The sequence below is a fragment of the Sinocyclocheilus rhinocerous genome, unplaced genomic scaffold, assembly GCF_001515625.1.
Source record: "Sinocyclocheilus rhinocerous isolate Xijiao unplaced genomic scaffold, SAMN03320098_v1.1 scaffold228, whole genome shotgun sequence".
Taxonomy (NCBI): Eukaryota; Metazoa; Chordata; class Actinopteri; order Cypriniformes; family Cyprinidae; genus Sinocyclocheilus; species Sinocyclocheilus rhinocerous.
This window is the reverse complement of record NW_015634565.1, coordinates 328,869-348,282: the sequence shown is the minus strand read 5'-3', so window position 1 is coordinate 348,282 and position 19,414 is coordinate 328,869. Positions and strand designations below refer to the sequence as shown.

The following is a 19,414-nucleotide window of genomic DNA, read 5'->3' as shown; positions in this document are numbered from 1 at the left end:
ATTAAGCCCCGTTCACACCAAGAACGATAACTACTGTCTGCCGCTTTAAATCCTCGAGCTCGTTACAGCAGGATGGATTCTGATTGGCTGTCAATTTTTTATCGTTCATCAGCTGGAGAAAAATCGTTTTGAAAGTGATTCCAACGATATCGTTTCTCTTTGTCTTTATCGTTATAGTTGTGGTGTGAACTCTTCTATTCTTTAATACTGAGAACGATTTTTAGAACAATATATCTTTATAGTTATCGTTCTTGGTGTGAACGGGGCTTAAAGCGGTTTAAGCTATTCCACATGTGACTGTAATGTTTAATTCTCTTAGTTTTGCTTCTATATGCTGCTCATCATATGAGATTGTGATATTTACATTAATTTGTGTATTTTCATCCCACAGTAATCTGGACCCCTTGACAGAAACTGTATCCTTTAAAACACATCTCAAAATGACCAAAATATCAGTTAATCAGTATGTCACTAGGTCGTCGTTCTCTTTATTATTCATAACTTAACTTTCATTTATTGTACACAGTATGGAATTCCCTTCTATCTTCAGTATTTGGCTCACTGGCCGGAGTATTTCATAGTAGCAGAGGCTCCAGGAGGTGAACTGATGGGCTACAGTGAGTCAAATGTGTCTCTTTCTGATCTGTCACATTGTCATTGAGAGTAATAAAAACTCACCTTTATGTGGTTCCAAATCCATATGACTTACTTTCTTCTGTAGAATATAGAAAGTCATTTTACTTCGAAATCTGGCATGTTCCTGTGTGAAAAAATGGATGCTGCATACCAGAATGTATTCAGCTGGTTGAAGGGCTCAATAATAACAGGGACTGATGATGTCATCTGAAAAGAAAAGTTGTTTTGGAGGCAGAAAAAGTTTACATTTTGATGCAGTAGAAAAACATGAATCACTCACACTAAGACTAGGAACATGTGTTAAAACAGTAACTAGGATCAATTCTGATTTCATGTACAACTGTCAGACGGGAGTAATTCTAACCTGTATGTCAATTGTCATCTCGTAGTCATGGGAAAGGCAGAGGGGTCCGTCGCTAGAGAGGAATGGCACGGGCACGTCACTGCCCTCTCTGTGGCACCGGAGTTCAGGCGGCTGGGTCTGGCTGCCAAACTCATGGAGATGTTAGAGAAGATCTCAGAAAGGTAGCATCACTCATTTGTAATTTCCTTTAGACAAAAGCATCTGTTAAAGGGGCCATATGATGTTGCTAAAAATAACATTATTTTGTGTATTTGGTGTAATGAAATGTGTTTATGCGGTTTAAAGTTCAATTGAACTGTTCTGGAACAGTGTTGTAAATACAACTTAACCACTGATTTCTAGTCGTGTCCTCTTTTGGAAGACCAAACAAAGTAGTTTCGCATTCACAACGAAACACAGCGTCACACACCACGGCCTTGAGTGAGCAGAGGCCTGCGGCTAGAGTGAGGAACGGCCGAAGGAAAAATTGAAATCGCATCATATGACCCCTTTAAATAAATGCATGTGAAAATAAAAGCAGGCAGAACAGTATAAACTGAAATCATAATTGGTTATCAGCCATAACATGACATTAAATATTGGTATTTGCACAGTATTGGTGTATCCGGACTCGAAATGAGTTCTTCTGTGTTTCTCGTTTTTTTAGGAAGGGCGGATTCTTTGTGGATCTCTTTGTGCGAGTTTCTAATCAAGTTGCTGTGAAAATGTACAAACAGCTTGGCTACAGCGTGTACAGAACCGTTATAGAGTATTACTCGGCCAGTAACGGTGAACCTGACGAAGATGCTTATGGTAGGTTTTTTTTTACTTGTGTGATCATTAAACTACTGTTCAAAAGTTTGGGGTCGGTACAATTTTTTATTTGAAAGAAATTTATTACCTGTCCTCCTGCAACATTTATGCTGCTTGTTAATGTTACCATGCAATCAGACTTACATTTTTCACCTGCAAACAATAAGGACAAAAAAAAAAGACACTTAAATTGCAACATTGCCAGTGCAGTAAAACATCACAGTAAAAACTTTTGCAAGCTAAACTCACATTTCTTCAGAAAATGTACAAATCTTATTTTACTGTTCTTTCATTTGATAGATATGAGGAAAGCTTTATCCAGAGACGCAGAGAAGAAATCCATAATCCCGCTTCCGCATCCAGTCCGGCCAGAAGATATTGAATAACACTAACATGTGGCTCTCTGAAATCCTCAACATCCATCTGGGAAAACAGACATTGGCTTTTTTTGATCGCAAAATTGATTTGAAATGTCAGAGAGCCACTGCTTTGAATGAATTGGGGTAATAAAGCTGAAACTAAAGGACTTTGGGACTGTAGTTACATGAAATGGTAGGGTCATAGACCGTTTCTGCTGTAATATTTTTGCCTCCGATAATTCTCTGGTAGTTTTGCCTGTAATATTGCAAAGGCTGTCAAAATAAGACGGGTAACACTGTATGGACATAAACAATCATAATAAACTTCTTCCTGTAAATGTGTCAAAACATGTCCATGCACAGCTTCAGTAAATAAATTCAATAAACGCAGAATACTCAGCCTCTGCATTCTTACTGCATCAGAAAACTCTCTGTTTGCTCAATCATCATTAATAACATGACAACTGTGCAAACATTTGCAATATGATTCCCTCTGATTCTTCAACTACAATGTAAGCGACGATCTGTTTGGGGGCCGCCATATTGAATAACAGTAAGTGATTGGCACATTTGGGTCACACCTTTATTTTGTTACAAAAGAAAAGAGACAGGCAGAAAGAAATGGAGACAAATAACGTGTTAAGTTCCACCACACCAGGTCAGTGATTTTCTGTGTCCGCTTTTGTTTGTTCCGTCTTGTCATCTTGGCGGTCACCACCATCGCTCTCGCTGTCACTACTGCTGCTGCTCTCTTCGTCATCGTCGCGATCGTCGTACTCGTTTTCAGGCTGTTCTCTTTGGGCTGCAGGTCCCTGCTCCTCTGGTTCTGGGCTCTCCTGTGCTTCCTTCCCTTGAGGAACCTGCTGTCCTTCTTCTTCTTCTTCCTGCTCTTCCTCATCCTCATCCTGCTGCTGTTTCTTCCACATCTTGGCCATGGCCAGCAGTTTGAGGTTGGGCTGGTTGGCAGCGTCCTCGGGGAAGATGTAGTCGTAATATTCTTCCCAACCTGCATCCGACTAATAAACAAAAGACAATGTGTTAGGGATGACTAGTTGATAGGGGTGTGAAACTTCAATTCAATTAATGATTCATAGGTTTTAATTTTTAGAATTTTAAACAAATTCTTGACTGAAACAATTTACATTTCAAATCTTCACGTTTCAAGATTAGCGCACATGCATCGTCAGGATTTCTAATTGTTGCATAAAGAAAACAAGTGTCACTTCAAAAATGTGTGCATGCAAGTAATTAAATTAATTTTCAATATTTATGATGGCTCAATGTAAGAAAAAAAACCTACACCCACAATCTCAGAACAATCCAGCAAACAGGACAGAAGGCGGCATAAACTCTCACCCCGTCCTCTGCTGTGATCTTCCTCCTCTTCTTCACCTTCTCCGGCAGGAGTTTCCGGACTCTCTCCTTGTTGGCGAACGATCCAAACTCGTCCTCAAAGTCTCTCCAGGACTCCAGGAGCATCAGACGTTCCTCCTTCTCCTCACAGCTCTGCATACTCTTATTGGCCTCCTCGTAGATCTGTCTGCAACGCTGTATGCGGTCGTCACTGTCGATGGACAGCTCAAACTGGCCATAGCTGATCCAGACCTGCAATACAACCAGATTGGAAACAAATGCATCAGATATTCATTTAGGATGAGCATGTTGTGTTGCCGTCATTCTGGTGGCTTACTTTGACATGTTGAGTACGCTGTAACAGTCTCTTATAAAGTCCTCGTGTGTTGTCGTATTCTTCTTGCTCGATCTCAAAGTCGATGTATGACTTCCACAGCACCTGATGTAAACAATACAATGGAGAAACAGTTAAGAATGACTTGTTTTAACCCTGTAAAGCTCGACATGAAACAACAGTCTGACATGTTTCTCAAAATGAAGTTTATTGAACCTTAAGAGAAAATAATTTTTTTAAAAACTTTAAATGTTAACAAGTGCTTGAGCGGCGCATGCGCAAAGCTGACCTCATACATCATCAGCCCGGAACTGCTTCTGTTTACAACAGTGAGTGCAAGCGACATTAAAGTGATTATTACGTTTTGAATATGGATATTTTTCTTACAAAAACGCATCGATTCGCTACAGAAGGCCTTTGTTCACCCCCCGGAGCCATGTGAGACACTTTTTGTTTAATGGATGGGCGCATTTTAATTAAGTGCTTTTGGACTGATGCATGCAACACCTGCTGAGTGCCATGAAACAGCTTGAAAGATCAAAGACAATTTTTAATATAACTCCGACTGGATTCGTCTGAAAGAAGAAAGTCATATACACGTAGGATGACTTGAGGGTGAGTAATCTATGGGCTAATTTTCATTTTTGGGTGAACTAACCCTTTAAGTATCATATTTGAAACATCAGGCTTTCATGGCTCATATAGTATGATATAGTGAGAATATGGAGGAAAAAAACTTGGAAGGAACCAATAACTGTAAAGAGAGAGAGATGTGAAGTTCTGACCTCTGGCATGTCGAGTCGTGGTTGTCCAATGGCCAGTTCAAATATGGCTCTGGCCCGGTCTGTGTCTCCCAGGATGGCCTCCAGCTCGGCAAACTTGATCCAGGTGGTGCAGTTTTCTGGACTGAACTCCAGATACTTCTCGTAGAGCTTCCTGCATCGGTCAAACTCCCTCAGCTGTAGCTCCAGCTCGATGTAGCCTTTAAACAGTTTGTTTTTGGGACACTTTCCGATGGCTGTGCCCTGACAGGAGAGAGGTCAGAGGTCAATGTGTAGAAAGTACACTACCATTCAAAAGTGTGGGGTCATTTTTTAAAAGAAATGAAAGAAATCTCCTATACTCCAAAGGCTGCATTTATTTAATCAAAAATAAAAAATGAATAAAAAATTATTTGTATTTAAAATAACTGTTTTCTGTAAATATATTTTAAAATGTATTACTGTGATCAAAGGTGAATTTTCAGCATCATTATCCAGTCTTCAGTGTCACATGATATTTCAGAAATCATTCTAATATTCTGATTTGCTGCTTAAGAAACATTTATCACAGTGTTGAAAACAGTTGTGCTGCTTCATATTTTGTGGAAACAGTGATTTTTTTCCAGGAATCTTTGATAAATAGAACAGCATTCATTTGAAATAGAAATCTTTTGCAACATTATAAATGTCTTTAATGTCACTTTTGATCAATTTAATGCATCCTTTTTGAATAAATGTATTCAAATGTAATACTGATCCCAAACTTTTGAACAGTAGTCTAAAAGTATATAAATCTGTTTCAGAGTGAAACACTTACCAGGCCTCGTCTAGCATTCTGGAGGTTTTTTTGTCGGATTTCAAATTGTCCGTATAAGAGCCAAATCTTGGCAAATGTAAACTGAGTATAAAAAAATATATAGGCTATAGTTAGAAAACAATTCATAAAAATTAAACTTAGAAATGGTACCTATATAGGATTTCACAGATAAAATACAGTGTCAAGCACAACATTTTTATTTTATTTTCAGCTGTTGCAAAAAGGGGGCAGAATTAACATTTTAAGGACTGGTTCACTAAAAACTGACATGAGGTTGTGTAAATAGTGTTTTTAACCACCATTAAGAAGGACAGTTTTACCTTTTTGTGTGGTATAAGCTCCAGACACGCTTGATACACCTGCCTCGTTCTCTCAGGGTCCTAAACAAATCAGACAAAAACATAATACATCAAACTCTAATTCTAAATGTGTACATGCAAATGAATGCTGAATATTTCAGCTCACCGACATCTATCATACCTTGACCTCCAGCTCCTCATAGAGAGCGTAGTTAATCCACAGGTAGATGTAGCGTCTCCAGTGTCTCTTTTCTTGGATGGGGGGTATGTTGGCTATGGCTCTCTCGTACACTTCTCTAACCGTGTCTGCATCGGTGTCACTCTCCACCAGCCGCAGGTAATCAAACCATGCATCATAATTGTGTGGGCTTGCCTATACAGCAGAAAATTATGTTAATAAGAAACACAGTCATTAAGTAAGATACTGATGCTTTGCAAAAGGCTAAAACTACAACTTGCTTTAACAAAGACCAAAAGGATGTTTTTTAATCTGAACTAAGAGTAAGTATTATGAAATTTTGAGTAAGGATTAATGGTCATTTAAATAATTACTATTTAATTGTTTATTTTGTTGTTACAAATAGTGTAAGGTTAACATACATACTCCTGAAGGAGTCATTTATTAAAATATTTACAAAGCATTCATAAAAATACTGTACTAGGCAGAATGAAATGAACAATATCTATATATCTATATTATATACACACACACACACACAGTGTTAATATTAACATACACTGAACAAAATTATAAGCGCAACACTTTTGTTTTTGCCCCCATTTTTCATGAGTTGAACTCAAAGATCTAAGACTTTTTCTATGTACACAAAAGGCCTATTTCTCTCAAATATTGTTCACTCTAAAATAAGAATATACACTACCTTTATTTGATCCAAAATACAACAAAAGCAGTAATATTGTGAATTTTATTTTTACTATTTAAAATAACTGTTTTCTATTGGAATATATTTTAAAATGTAATTTATTCCTGTGATCAAAGCTAAATTTTCAGCGTCATTACTCCAGTCTTCAGTGTCTCATTATCCTTCAGAAACCACTCTAATATGGTGATTTGCTGCTCAAGAAACATTTCTTCTTATTATTATTATTATCATCAATATTTAAAACAGTTGAGTACATTTTTTTCAGGATTCTTTGATGAATAGAAAGATCAAAAGATCTGCATTTATCTGAAATAAAAAAGCTTTTGTAACATTATAATTACATTTTAAAATATATTCAAATAGCAAACAGTTATTTTAAATAGTAAAAATATTTCACAATTTTACTGTTTTTGCTGTACTTTGGATCAAATAAATGCAGGCTTGGTGAGCAGAAGAGACTTCTTTAAAAAACATTAAAAATCTTTTGACTGGTAGTGTAATAGAAAATAATAAACCTTATTTATATATATTTTATGCATTTCAAGTCAAATATATTTGTATGCCACTTTTCACAATACACATTATTTCAAATCAGCTTTACAGAAATTAATGTTGTTAATGTTTATAATATCTTCATGCTTTATGCATTTAGCAAATTAAAGCCAGGCGATAATATAGTTACATTTTGCCACAATACAAGTAATCAAGCAGGTGAGATTTACCATAGTGTATATTGCCCTATGCAAGTAGTATACTGTATATACGCAGTTGAAGTTGGATATACTTATATATCTAACTTTATATTAAGATTTAGGTGATAACATACAGTTATAAAAAAAGTTTTTGCCCCCTTCCTGTTTTTTTAATTGTTTGCATATTTGCCACACTTAAAAGCATATCACCGTTATTGAAAAAAATTATATCGCGATACATATTGATCTTGAATTATTGTCCAGCCCTATGCCACAACATCTCAATCGGATTTAAGTATGGACTTTGACTTGGCCATCTTTGCGTAATATTAAAATTGGTTTGATGATCTGAATCTTTTAAGTGTGACAAATATGCAAAAAATAAAAAAAACAGGAAGGGGGCAAAAACCTTTTCACGGCACTGTAGTTTCATTTTGCAATGAAATGAATAAGGCAGTTGAGATTTGCTATATAGTATACATCGCTTCATATGAGTGTACTGTATGTATCCGGATACTGCTGATGAAACAGGCTATTTATGAAAGGATATAGTTCTCATAGATGCTGCGGGACTTGTCCACTTCCTTATAGCGCAGCTCAAAGTTGATGTACGAATGCCAGGCCTGTTCCTCTGGCTCCCACTCCATCCAGCGCTCAAACACCTGCCTGCAGCCAGCAATGTTCCCCAGCATCTCCTCCATATAGGTGTACTTGTACCTGGTGCATAAATGCATGAATAAAAGAATGAATCAGGAGACAAAATCACATAGTATCTTTGTCTGAATGTCTGTATGATCATGAGGAGGAAGCATACCAGAACTGATTGACACGGGGAAGGATGGTGATGGCTCGGTCCCAGATGTTGCGAGCGTGATTCACCTGCCGGTTCTTCATCTCCATCTCTGCATACTTCAGCCACAGCGTGATGTTGCGGTGATCCACGTCGAGCGCACGCTCGTATATAGAGCGAGCTCTGAAGGCAATAAAAACAGTTACAGAAATCACCTCCAGTCTACGATTCAGTCATTGGACACCGAACTGAAACTCACCTCTGGACTTCCTTCAGGCTCTCCTCCCATTGTGCGTACTTGATCCAGTTGCTGATGACAGTTCTGTTCTTCCTGATGTTGTCTTCAAACCCCTGTATTGAGAGAAAAAAGTTGGATGTGTTTAGATATGTACCATAGCAATGCCAGTTTTAGAGCATGGATCATGGCAAATTCATGTTTTTCTATATGATAATACCATGTTTTCTGGAGTTGCACCATGGTAGTGTTGTGTTTTAAAGCATATACATTGGTAATACTATGTCTTTGGGGCAGATACCATGACAATGCAATGTTTTCTGGACAAGCACTATGGTAATTCCATGTTTTCTGAAGATGTACCATGGTAATGCAATATATTTAAAGCATGTACTACGGCAATACAATATTTTATGACATGTGCCTTGGTAATACTACTATGATTTTGTGGCACATAACATGACAATAGTAATACCATGTTTACTGGACATGTATTATGGTAATACACCATGTTTTACCTATGGTAACAAAATGTTTTTATAGCATGTATCATGGTAATACCATGTTTTATGGCACCGTAATACTATATTTTTGGGTCACATACAACAACACTATGTTTTCTGGACATGCACTATGGTAATGTCATAATATTTTAAGCCTATTCCAGGGCAACACCATGTTTTATGGCATGTCTATTTATAATACTATGCTTTTGGGGGCACGAACCACGACAGTATCATGCTTTATGGTCTTTTACTATGGTAATACCACGTCTTTTGAGGCATATACCATGACAATGCCATGTTTAATGGACATATGCTATGGTAATACCATGTTTTTTGGACATGTTAATGTCCAAATATATAACTGTATATATTAACACTATGTTAATACTAAGTTTTCTGGAGATGTACCATGGTATTGACATGTTTTTAAAGCATTAATCATGTATATATACACTGCATTTTTGTGGCACATACCATGATAATATTGAATTTGTTTCATAACACATGACCCTTTTGCAACAGGACACTGATATTGATCTGAATTCAATCAACACAGAACTAAACTGAGCTGAATAATGACACTATTGTCTTTTGAAGTTGTTTCATAACTGACTGACACTTTCCAGTATATTAATGAGAAGCTGCTGTATTGTATAAAGCACTATATAAATAAATATGCGACTTGACAATACCATGTTTTCTGTACATGTACATTGGTAACGTCGTGTTTGCTAGACATTATGGAAAAACCACGGTACATGCATATAGTAACCACAAAGTACTATGGTATGCATCAAAGTACCATGGCGCTACCATTTGATACCATTATGCACTTTACCAAATATGTCGTGGTCATATACAGAACATATAGCACTCGTACCTTCCTCTTCTTCAGTTTATAGTCGTTGAGCTCTTCTGCATCAGTGATCTTCTGTTTCGGTGGCGGAGGCAGCAGCTCTAGTTCTCTCTCCTTCGCCTCTCTGAGCAGCTGCTCTGCGGTGATCTGCACCTCTGCTGGGGCTTTGTTCTTCACCTGAACACGCAACACAAAATAAATACAAATATACAATATACATCTATAAATACTATAAAATAGATGTTTACAGTGAAACACGACCGCTTCACGTAGTTTACATGCTAATGCTAACTCGCTAAACATTATTTATTTTTTACCTTTGCCACTTTCGGGATTCTCTGTTTACCCGCCGCTGTGGACGCCATGATTATTACGCTCCTGTCACTTTATTATAAGGCAACTTTGCGTATTTCTTTACGTTTTTAAACTTCGATACGCCGCTAAAACTTTAGCGACGTTTCAATGCCTTGTATCGCGCGTCGCGTTTAACGTGACGCACGGTAACCTTTGACTGGAGCTACGTCACGGAGCCCCGTCACCATGGTTACAGGACGCTCGCTAACGGTTAGAGGTAACTCCAGATGAACGTTTATGTGAAACATACTTCTTGCTAAAAACAGGTTTTGAGTATTCTCACACGAAAGGTCTGTTTTATAGTGCTTTTATATTGTATTTTTTCTTAAATGTAAATGAATGAACATTGTTTTTCTTATGTATTGTTGTGTACAAGCGACGAAGCTGAAATTAAAGATTTGTTATTGATTTGTTTAGCAATTCTATGTGTGCGTCTAAAACATTTGTCTGGTAGTATAGACATGAACAAATAAAAACAAATGGCAAATCTTTACAGCTATAGCACAATTGATGTCTGTATCTAAGCATGTTTGCGTATTTTCTTAATTGTATTAGATTTCAAATGAGCACCATCACCTCTTCCGCTGGTAAAGCTGAAAGTGTGACTGTGAGGAGAACTGAGTGGTCAGATGCTGAAGAGGTCAATAATCTGATCAGTCCTGCAGCTGTTGCTGTGTTTGGGAGAATCAATGTCATTCATCTTCTGTAAGTGTTAAAAGTTATGAAAATGATCATGCAATTAGTCTCTTAAAATAAATTAAATAAATAAAAATAAAATAAATTAAGCACATTTTATAAATAAGTTTTAATTTGCAAGCTTAAATATAATAAATACAATTATATTTCAATGTATTTTTTATTTGTATTGAGAAAAATATACAAATTCATTAGATTAATAATTTTAATATAGAAGTCATTTATAAATGTTCAAATATTTAAATTTAATTACATTTAAATTAAAATATTTATTAATTTTTTTAATGTTAATGCATGAATGCATGTGAAATTATGTATATATTTTGGTTTTATTTTGGTTTTGTAAGACTATGCTCTCAGACAAAAAAGTTACAAAAGCTGTCAGTACCTCAAAGACACATTGGTCACTTAAAGGTACATATTAGTACCTACAGAAGTGTACCTTTTGAAAAGGTGGCGCAGCAGTGACAGCTTTTTTAGTTTTTTTCCGAGAGTGTACTTTAATTTACTTTCATTATAATGTAGTATAATCAGAAATAGCTCATAGCTTAGACTTGTTTGATTGAATGGAATTATTTTTTTTCTATTTCTCATTGCAGTGAGAAAGCAAATTTAGCCGTGACCCTGAGCACCGCTACGAATGAAGTTTTGGCCCATGCATCTTTCTCAGACCACCCCACTGAAGAGCTGGTGGATCAGGCATGCTGGAAGAATTTACTTCAGAATCACGTCAATGGCGTGAAATTCACTGTAGGCAAAGCAAATAAACCGCGATGTCCATTAATATTTAACATATCCATTTTACAGCCCCCTGACAGACTGTTTGTTTTTCCTCCAGCCCATGAACACTCTTTTCCTGCGTTTATTTGTGGCTCAGCCTGGCTTCTCCATAGGGGGCGCTAAAGAGATAATGAGGTAAAAGAAGACTGCTTTGTATTTTCTTTTATGGATGTGAACATTTAAAGGTGAATCTCACAAAAACATTAATTTTTTTTGGTTTTGAGGTGAAATGTGACCCTGGACATAAGGGTCAATTTTTCGAAATTGAGATTTATACACCATCTGAAATCTGAATAAATAAGCTTTCCATTGATGTATGGATTGTTAGGATAGGGCAATGTTTGGCCGAGATACGATTATTTGAAAATCTGGAATCTGAGGGTGCAAAAAAATCGAAATATTGAGAAAATCGCCTTTAAAGTTGCCCAAATGAAGTTCTTAGCAATGCATATTACTAATCAAAAATTAAGTTTTAATATATTTACAGTAGGACATTTACTAAATATCTTTATGGAACATGATCTTTACTTAATATCCTAATGATTTTTGGCATAAAAAAAAAAACAATAATTTTGACCCATACAATGTATTTTTGGCTATTGCTACAAATATACCCCAGCGACTTATGACTGGTTTTGTGGTCCAGGGTCACAAATGTGACCTGTACATGTTCTTGACAGGTTTTGTGAGGTTCACCTATAAGGCTGAATAATACACACAGTCTGCTCATTGGTTTATACCTAATGTAATAAAACAAGATTTTTCTGTTGTTATTTGGTTAGGGTGGATATGGATCTTGTTTTAGGCAGCACAAATTGTATTGACTGTATAGCAATGCCTTCCTGTATCCATTCAATCAAATTTAATAATCAAAGATTTTTATTTCCTTCCTATGTAAATTCTAGAACAGTTTTCAATGCCGTTGTGGAGCTGGAATACATCTGCCTCCTGACTCCCTACAGAGGCTCACTTGGTAGGAAATAAATGAGTATAATATTACTTTGAACTTTTTTTGTGTGCTGGCATTGACAGTAACATTATTCTGTAATTCTCTTCATATCAGAGGCAGCACTGGAGAAGATCTTTGAACCCGTGATGCCTGTTAAGGAGGAGGTTCAGTATTCGGCCTACGTTTGTCAACGACACAATTACTGCCCTCGACTTCGCATCCGCAGAGCCAGGTTTGTAAACCTCTCATTTACTTATGGACGGGTGAATCTCATGAAAACCGACAAGTGCGTGGCTGGGTCATATTTCAATGTATTGTGGCATTATGTTCAGGAGAATTAAGCACATTTTCCAAATTTACATTTGCAATACATTACTGTAATGCTAAAATAAAATACATTTATACAATTATATTTTGTTATATATTGTATTATATTTTTCAATTATTACTGTACTTATTAATTAGATTAATTCGACTGTAATTATTTTAATATAGAAGTCATTTATTCAGATTCAACATTGAAACAATTAAAATGTTTCAAAGCCTTAAAGTAAGTCATTCAAATACTGTATGAGTAATAGAAAAAAATATATATGTATACATATATATAATATATATAATTTAATTTGTAAAGTATTCTTATATTATGGTACTATTAGTTGTACTACCTTTAATTTATGCTGATTGTAATGTAAAATTGTTAATTTTTACTGTTTATACTTGTCTTGCAATAATGATAAAGTTAATGAGAATCATCAATGAGAACAATGAAAATATCAAAGAACTAAAAAAAAATCTATAAACATTACTGTAATGGGCAGGAAATATGCTTCATTTTAATAAAAAAAATAAGTCTAAAATATGTTATATTTTCTCTATGCAAAATATAATTTCTTATTTTTCTCTTGTATTTTGGGTGAAAAGTGACATAGCCATGTTTCTGTGAAATTCACTCATTTGTGTCAATCAAATTCAGACAGTCGTGTAGTTTCGTCTAGTGTAAAGCCGATCATAATCCATGTCTAGACTGTTTTTGTCCTGCTTTACACAATTTATATCAATATACAGTTTATACAGGGCATTTGCAGCACAGTGATGTATTAAAATCCTGGCGCAATAACTTTATATTCCCCAGAGTGGAAGATCACGATGACCTCATGCACATATTTGCAGAGCAGATCACGCCACTGGTGGAGTCCCACGGGCCGTACTTCCTGTCTGAGCTCATCGAGGCTCAAGACGAGGAGAACCATGCAGCTGTCTGTGAAGTTAGTCTGGTTTTGTTTACAATTGAGAGATTAAAAAATAATGTGGATAATAAAGTTCTGAAAATTTGGTTGGGCACATAAAAAAACACAAATATGAACTCTTTTAATACACTGCCCTGCATCATATTTGAGAAATTATATCCTATACTAGTTTCTTGCTAATTTTAGAGGTGCTGATTTAAAAAATAGTGCCTGTTTTGCTCGAGCGTGTCACACTTTCTCACAAAATATGATGCATTTGCTTTCTTATTTTGCGGAAAAAACTGTACGTAATGGAAAGCTTTAGCATTATCAGCATTATCAAATTACATAATATTAGGCCTTTTTTGTAAATCAGCATATCTTTTTTTTTAAAGATTAAAAAAAAAAAAAGGAAAGGAAAGGAAAGCAACTTCAGAGCTTTTTAACGTTTTTTTGCTTCTCAGATTTATCTCTTGAGAAAAAGAGCCCAGTAACCTCTCAAGTTCACAGACTCTTTATGCAAAGTGGGGCAGAAATTGTGTTAGTTTGTGTTTTCGCAGGAATGACAGGACGACAGATCGCCCCACTCTCTCCCCTGCGGCGCATACTGACATGTGTTCATGCGACATATGGCAGATGAGAGCTCATGCCCTGCCAAGACATACTCACACTGAACATATTGTGTCCAGACATCTGTAGCCATTTTGCCTTTTGTCTGAATGTCCCGTCCATTCAGTAGGAAAGCTGTACTACATTGCCCAGGAGAATTTAAAAAAAAAAAATTCAAGAGAAAATTCATAAATTATTACAGAGGTGTTGTTTTTCTAGGTCTCTAACTCAGTTTTTATGAGAGTTTTAAATTATATATGGGTGAATCTCATGAAATCTGTCAAGAGCATGTCCAGGTCATAATTCACCCCAAAATCAAAGAGAAATAGGAATGAATTATATTAATTTGAAGAAAAAGAAGCCTATTTTTAGTACCATTAAGATTTAGCATTTTTCTATCATCACAATTTTACCACAATTATAATTAGACAGTCCTGCATCTTGAGGAAAAAAAGCAGAAAAAGCCTAATAATATCTAATTTGATGGTGCTATGTTCAAAAATACCATTAAAACCTTCCATCACATAGTTTTTTCACCAAATAAGAATTTTTTAATTTTCTATCAAAAAATGTATCAGCTTTAATGCACTTAACAAAATAAAAGCAGTCAAATGCCAAAAGTTTCAAATGTCAAGTGTTCCAAAACTTACTCATTAACTTACAATTTGCAAAGGAGTGGAAAGTGGAAATCAGGATTAGGCTTATACTAAAGTTTTGATTCATTCATACATGTGAAAAATAGGCTGAGAATTAAACAAATAGTCATAATCGGCTCAGAGGAAGACATGAATCATGTCTTTGTGGCAGGTTTTCTGGTGATTACGGGATAATATAAGACAACTTCACTTTACAAATGGTTGTGGAAAACAAAAATGCTACGAAATGCATCATATTTTGTGAGAAAATGTTATGAAACAGGCACTATTTTTGGAATCAGCACCCCAAAATAAGTCATAACGAAGATACAAACGTCAATATTTGTATCGTAATCCAAAAATGTGTTAATTAAACTGTTAGTAAAGTGTTAGTGTGTGTGTACTTACACAGAGTGAAGGAGCTGTCGTTGGTTTTGTCAGTGTGAGCGGTCACATGGATTTGAAGCTATTCAATAAGTGGTTTGAACTTGAAGAATTTGAAGGATTGAGAAAGACAAATCCAGCTCATCAAGAGGAAAAACCAGAGGAACCACAATCGCTGGGGGAGGAAAATGTCACTGATGCCCAGCAATCTGATGAAGCCAAAGAACCTGTGGAAGTGAGTTTCAAAAGACACATTCAGCATATTTAATGATGCTCATCAGGGATTTCAGGGCTAATTTATGTATTTTTAATAACTTACTTACCCAAATGACCTTCACAGGGTGAACTGGCAGCAGAGCAGGAGAGTGGAGATGAGCCTACTGACATATCTCAGGTCAGCGCTAAACATCATCTTTTGCATTTTAATACCAGTTACTATATTTGCGAATCCTTCCAAATGTGATTCATGCCTTATGTGAATTGCTTATTTTTGTTTCTCTATTGATTTCTCTAACTAGCCAAATTCATGCGTCAAAGACACTGTGGACTCAGGTGAGGACTCTGAACCAGACGGGCCACCTAATGCATTCTGCATCCAGCTCTTCACTATGGAAAAGAAATTTGAAATGAGGTGAGGACCTCTTGGACCAGAAAGTTACTAACTAGCAACCAGCAGAACAGCCTGTTTAGTTCAAAGGGTCAGAGACAGGGTGGATAATTATCATGAAAATCTCAATTATGACTGTTTTTGGTGCAAGAAACCATGACTTTAGTGGGATAGTGCTATGAAAGTGTAAAATATGGCTCCTCTGAAGTACGCAAGTTATCAGAACTTGTACTGATTAAATGAATTTTGGTTAAAGGAAAACTGTCTGTCCTCATCTGGCCGAGCTCCAGTGGCTTTCAGTGAGGAGCTGTTGTAAAAATCAGTCTGAGTGTTATTTGGCTCCTGCTGAGCTGGTCTGTGTGCCACCTTATTGGCCAGCTGTTGTGGAATATGGAGGCCTGTCGCTCCCCACGGAGCATGAGCATGTAATTAATGAGTAGAATGCTTAAAGTGACAGCGAGACCAACTAGACCACACTCTTACTACTGCCCAACATGGCAGCCTTTATCATTGCTCCTACAGAACAGATGATGCTCATAAGCTTTCATTTCTGTTGTCGTCTTCTTTCCTCAAAGATCAGCAGATTTCCTGCCGTACCTGTTTAAACTGTTCCCGGTAAGTACATCAACTGGCTCGTTTAAGGCTTCACCCAACAAAAAATTATCATTATGATAATTCACCCTCATATTGCTCTTTTTTTTAAACAAAAAAATTACAATTCAAAATCCTAACAGTAGTCCTATGATGGCTTTGTGTGAGAAGCAAGCAAACATTATTATTATGAATATTACTTTTTGTCATATTTGGAAAACAGAAGATTGACATTCTTCAAACTATATCCTTTTGTGTACTGTAAAAGAAACAAGTCATACATGTTTAAGACAAGAGTTCAGTACCATTGAAAAGTTTGGGGTCAGTCAGTTTTTCTTTTTTTGTAATGCTTTTTCCCCTGAAAAGTGACAGTAAAACACTTATGTTGCAAAAAAATTATTTTAAATAAATGCAGTTTTTTTACTTTCTAAGCAACAAATAAAAAAGAAAAATCAGTTTCCACAAAAATATAAAGCAGCACAACTGTTTTCAACATTGCTAATGTTAAGAAATGTTTCTTGAGCAGCAAATCAGCATATTAGAATGATTTCTGGAGGATCATGTGACACTGAAGATGCTGAAAATTCAGCTTTAACTCACAGGAATGAATTACATCTTAAAATATATTCAAATAGAAAAACAATTATTATAAATTGTAATCATATTTTTACTGTACATTTGATCAAATAAATTCAGCCTTGGTAAGCATAAGAGAAACATACAAAAATCTTACCGCCACTAAATCTTTAAGCGGTAATGTAAATGATGACAGTATTTTCATTCTTGAGTGCACAGTCCAGCATTTTGTGTCCTGTTTTACAAGTAACATAATAAATCTAATAAATGTGACATAAATAGTTATGACGTTCCGCAGGATCGGGATTTCTGTGTGATCTCTGTACCTAAATTGACTCCAGAGTTCCCGCTGCTGCAGTCCTTCATCAGAGTCGTCCCTCGGGACACCAGCACCTGCTCGCAGGAACTCTACCTGTGTCACCGGTGGGGATTGACCAGGTACACGCACACTCGGAATCATCTAAATGAGCGGATAAAAAATCTCCAAATCAATAGTTCCTTAGAAGATGAATTGTACCATAAAGCATGATTAAACCACAATAAAATTAAAGAACAACATTCTGACCTTTATAGATTTTGTGAGCGCATAAAACCAGATTCAAAAGATGATCTATTGAAGATAAATCAATTATTCTGTCTTCTGATATATTTGACCTCAGCTGTTTCTAGGAATCCAATTGATATTTACCGATAATATCTTGTGGCAACATTTTTACATTCATTACAAAATGTATTCATGAATTGTCCAATGTCTTATGTTTCAAACTAATATTTGTTTGTCCATCAGGATATTGGAGGTGCGAGTGGCGGTGTCGTCTGATATCCCAGCAGTCCAGAGTTTGACTGAGAGTCTCGGCCAGCGGGAGTCCATCAGTGAAGATCTGGATCTGTTCCTACAGGCCCGAAAAGACCAGGTCTGTCACAAACCACTCACTAAATCATCTCAGAGCAGTGCTTGTGATGTCTGAACGTTGTCTCTCCTTCTCAGGATGGAACTGCTCTTCAGGCTTTTGTGGCGCAGGTCGAGGGGCGAGTTGTTGGTTTGATAATCATTAGAGATGAAGAGGTACCTTTTTAAATGACGTGTCATGGTGTGTCATTGCTGTTTCTTACCATAAATCATTTGCAATGCATTTCGTGCTCCCAGGACATTGAGTTCATCAGAGCCAACTTTGACGTCGAGAGGTTCATGTACTTCAGCCATCACCAGCGAGAGGAACACGGTCGACTGTGTCACTTTTTCCTCAACCCCATTTTCCAGCATCACACCAAATATATCTTTAGGGAGGTGCTGCGCTTGGCACACAAGTCCTGCCTCTATTTCCTCCTTCATCCACCCCATTACAGCCATAAGGTGGGCAAAAGTCAATTTTCTCCTGTAAAAAAAAAAGACCACAATAATCTCAGACTGCAAAAAATTATTATCTTACTCAATATTTTTGTCTTGTTTTCTAGTATAAATATCCAAAAAATTTTAAATCAAGATACATCTGTTTGAGACGTAAAACATCATTAGATTTAGTCTTGTTTTCTGAAAAAAAAATGTATCAAAATTAAGTGAGTTTTTTGCTTAAAACAAGAACAAATGTCTGCCATTGGGGTAATCAAAATAATCGTGTTTTTCCTGTGAATTAAATTTATTTTTCTGACCCCATTGGCAGATACCTGTATTTGTTTTTGTTTTAAGCATAAACTCACTTAACTTTGATAGTTTTTTTTTTCAGAAAACAAGACTTATGGCATTTTGTTACTCAAGAAAATATATCTTGATTTAAGAATGTTTAGATATTTTTACTGGAAAACAAGACGAAAATACTGAGTAAGAAAATCCTTTTCTGCAGTGGACACGTGTGTCGTCTTCGTGAGTTGATGAAAAGTTACTAATTAAATAAAATCAATATAAAATGTTATTTTATATACTACCGTTCAAAGGTCAATTATGGAATAATTAAGGTTTTTGAAAGAAGTCTCTTATGCTCAGCAAGGCTGCATTTAATTTAACAAAAATAGTAAAAATAGTAATATTGTGAAATATTATTACAAATATTATTAAAGTAGTTTTAAAATGTTATTAATGGCTGCTAAAAATTAAACTTTGCCATCACATGAATAAATCACATTAAAAATAAATCATTTCTTTTTAGCAGCATCATATGACCCCTTTAAATTGTAATAATATTTAACAATATTAATGATTTCACAGTTTATTTTAAAAAATAAATGCAGAATTAGTGAGCAACTTCTTTCAAAACCATTAAAATCCATGATTATTCTTTTATTAATTGTTCTATTAAACTTTAGTCTGGTATTATTTGCAACATTTTTA

The 19,414-nt window shown here is 35.8% G+C and overlaps 3 protein-coding genes across 3 annotated transcripts in view; 2 read left to right on the top strand and 1 right to left on the bottom strand.

Annotated features, from left to right (window-relative positions):
- Window positions 1–292: 292 nt before the first annotated feature.
- On the top strand, window positions 293–2,343 carry LOC107745895 (N-alpha-acetyltransferase 20-like). The gene is made up of 5 exons (XM_016559929.1): window positions 293–416; window positions 527–617; window positions 1,026–1,161; window positions 1,647–1,792; window positions 2,093–2,343. The coding sequence occupies exons 1-5, from the start codon at window positions 303–305 to the stop codon at window positions 2,176–2,178; spliced, it is 573 nt and encodes a 190-aa protein (XP_016415415.1). The 5' UTR covers window positions 293–302; the 3' UTR covers window positions 2,179–2,343.
- A 226-nt stretch (window positions 2,344–2,569) lies between these two features.
- LOC107745910 (crooked neck-like protein 1) lies at window positions 2,570–10,182 on the bottom strand. Its single transcript, XM_016559946.1, has 12 exons — window positions 9,996–10,182; window positions 9,703–9,855; window positions 8,341–8,432; window positions 8,106–8,264; window positions 7,840–8,008; window positions 5,897–6,088; window positions 5,737–5,796; window positions 5,417–5,497; window positions 4,624–4,863; window positions 3,842–3,943; window positions 3,508–3,756; window positions 2,570–3,167 (listed from the first exon to the last, which is right to left on the bottom strand). The coding sequence occupies exons 1-12, from the start codon at window positions 10,041–10,043 to the stop codon at window positions 2,811–2,813; spliced, it is 1,902 nt and encodes a 633-aa protein (XP_016415432.1). The 5' UTR covers window positions 10,044–10,182; the 3' UTR covers window positions 2,570–2,810.
- A 99-nt stretch (window positions 10,183–10,281) lies between these two features.
- LOC107745908 (cilia- and flagella-associated protein 61-like) overlaps window positions 10,282–19,414 on the top strand; it is a 31,518-nt gene continuing 22,385 nt past the window's right edge. The window contains exons 1-15 of the mRNA XM_016559945.1: window positions 10,282–10,322; window positions 10,588–10,737; window positions 11,328–11,478; window positions 11,567–11,643; window positions 12,414–12,481; window positions 12,572–12,689; window positions 13,593–13,725; window positions 15,343–15,549; window positions 15,655–15,708; window positions 15,833–15,945; window positions 16,497–16,536; window positions 17,387–17,526; window positions 17,876–18,002; window positions 18,077–18,154; window positions 18,236–18,442. Coding sequence (XP_016415431.1) covers window positions 10,595–10,737; window positions 11,328–11,478; window positions 11,567–11,643; window positions 12,414–12,481; window positions 12,572–12,689; window positions 13,593–13,725; window positions 15,343–15,549; window positions 15,655–15,708; window positions 15,833–15,945; window positions 16,497–16,536; window positions 17,387–17,526; window positions 17,876–18,002; window positions 18,077–18,154; window positions 18,236–18,442 — 1,656 coding nt within the window. The 5' untranslated portion in view covers window positions 10,282–10,322; window positions 10,588–10,594. The remainder of the gene's footprint in view (window positions 10,323–10,587; window positions 10,738–11,327; window positions 11,479–11,566; window positions 11,644–12,413; window positions 12,482–12,571; window positions 12,690–13,592; window positions 13,726–15,342; window positions 15,550–15,654; window positions 15,709–15,832; window positions 15,946–16,496; window positions 16,537–17,386; window positions 17,527–17,875; window positions 18,003–18,076; window positions 18,155–18,235; window positions 18,443–19,414) is intronic.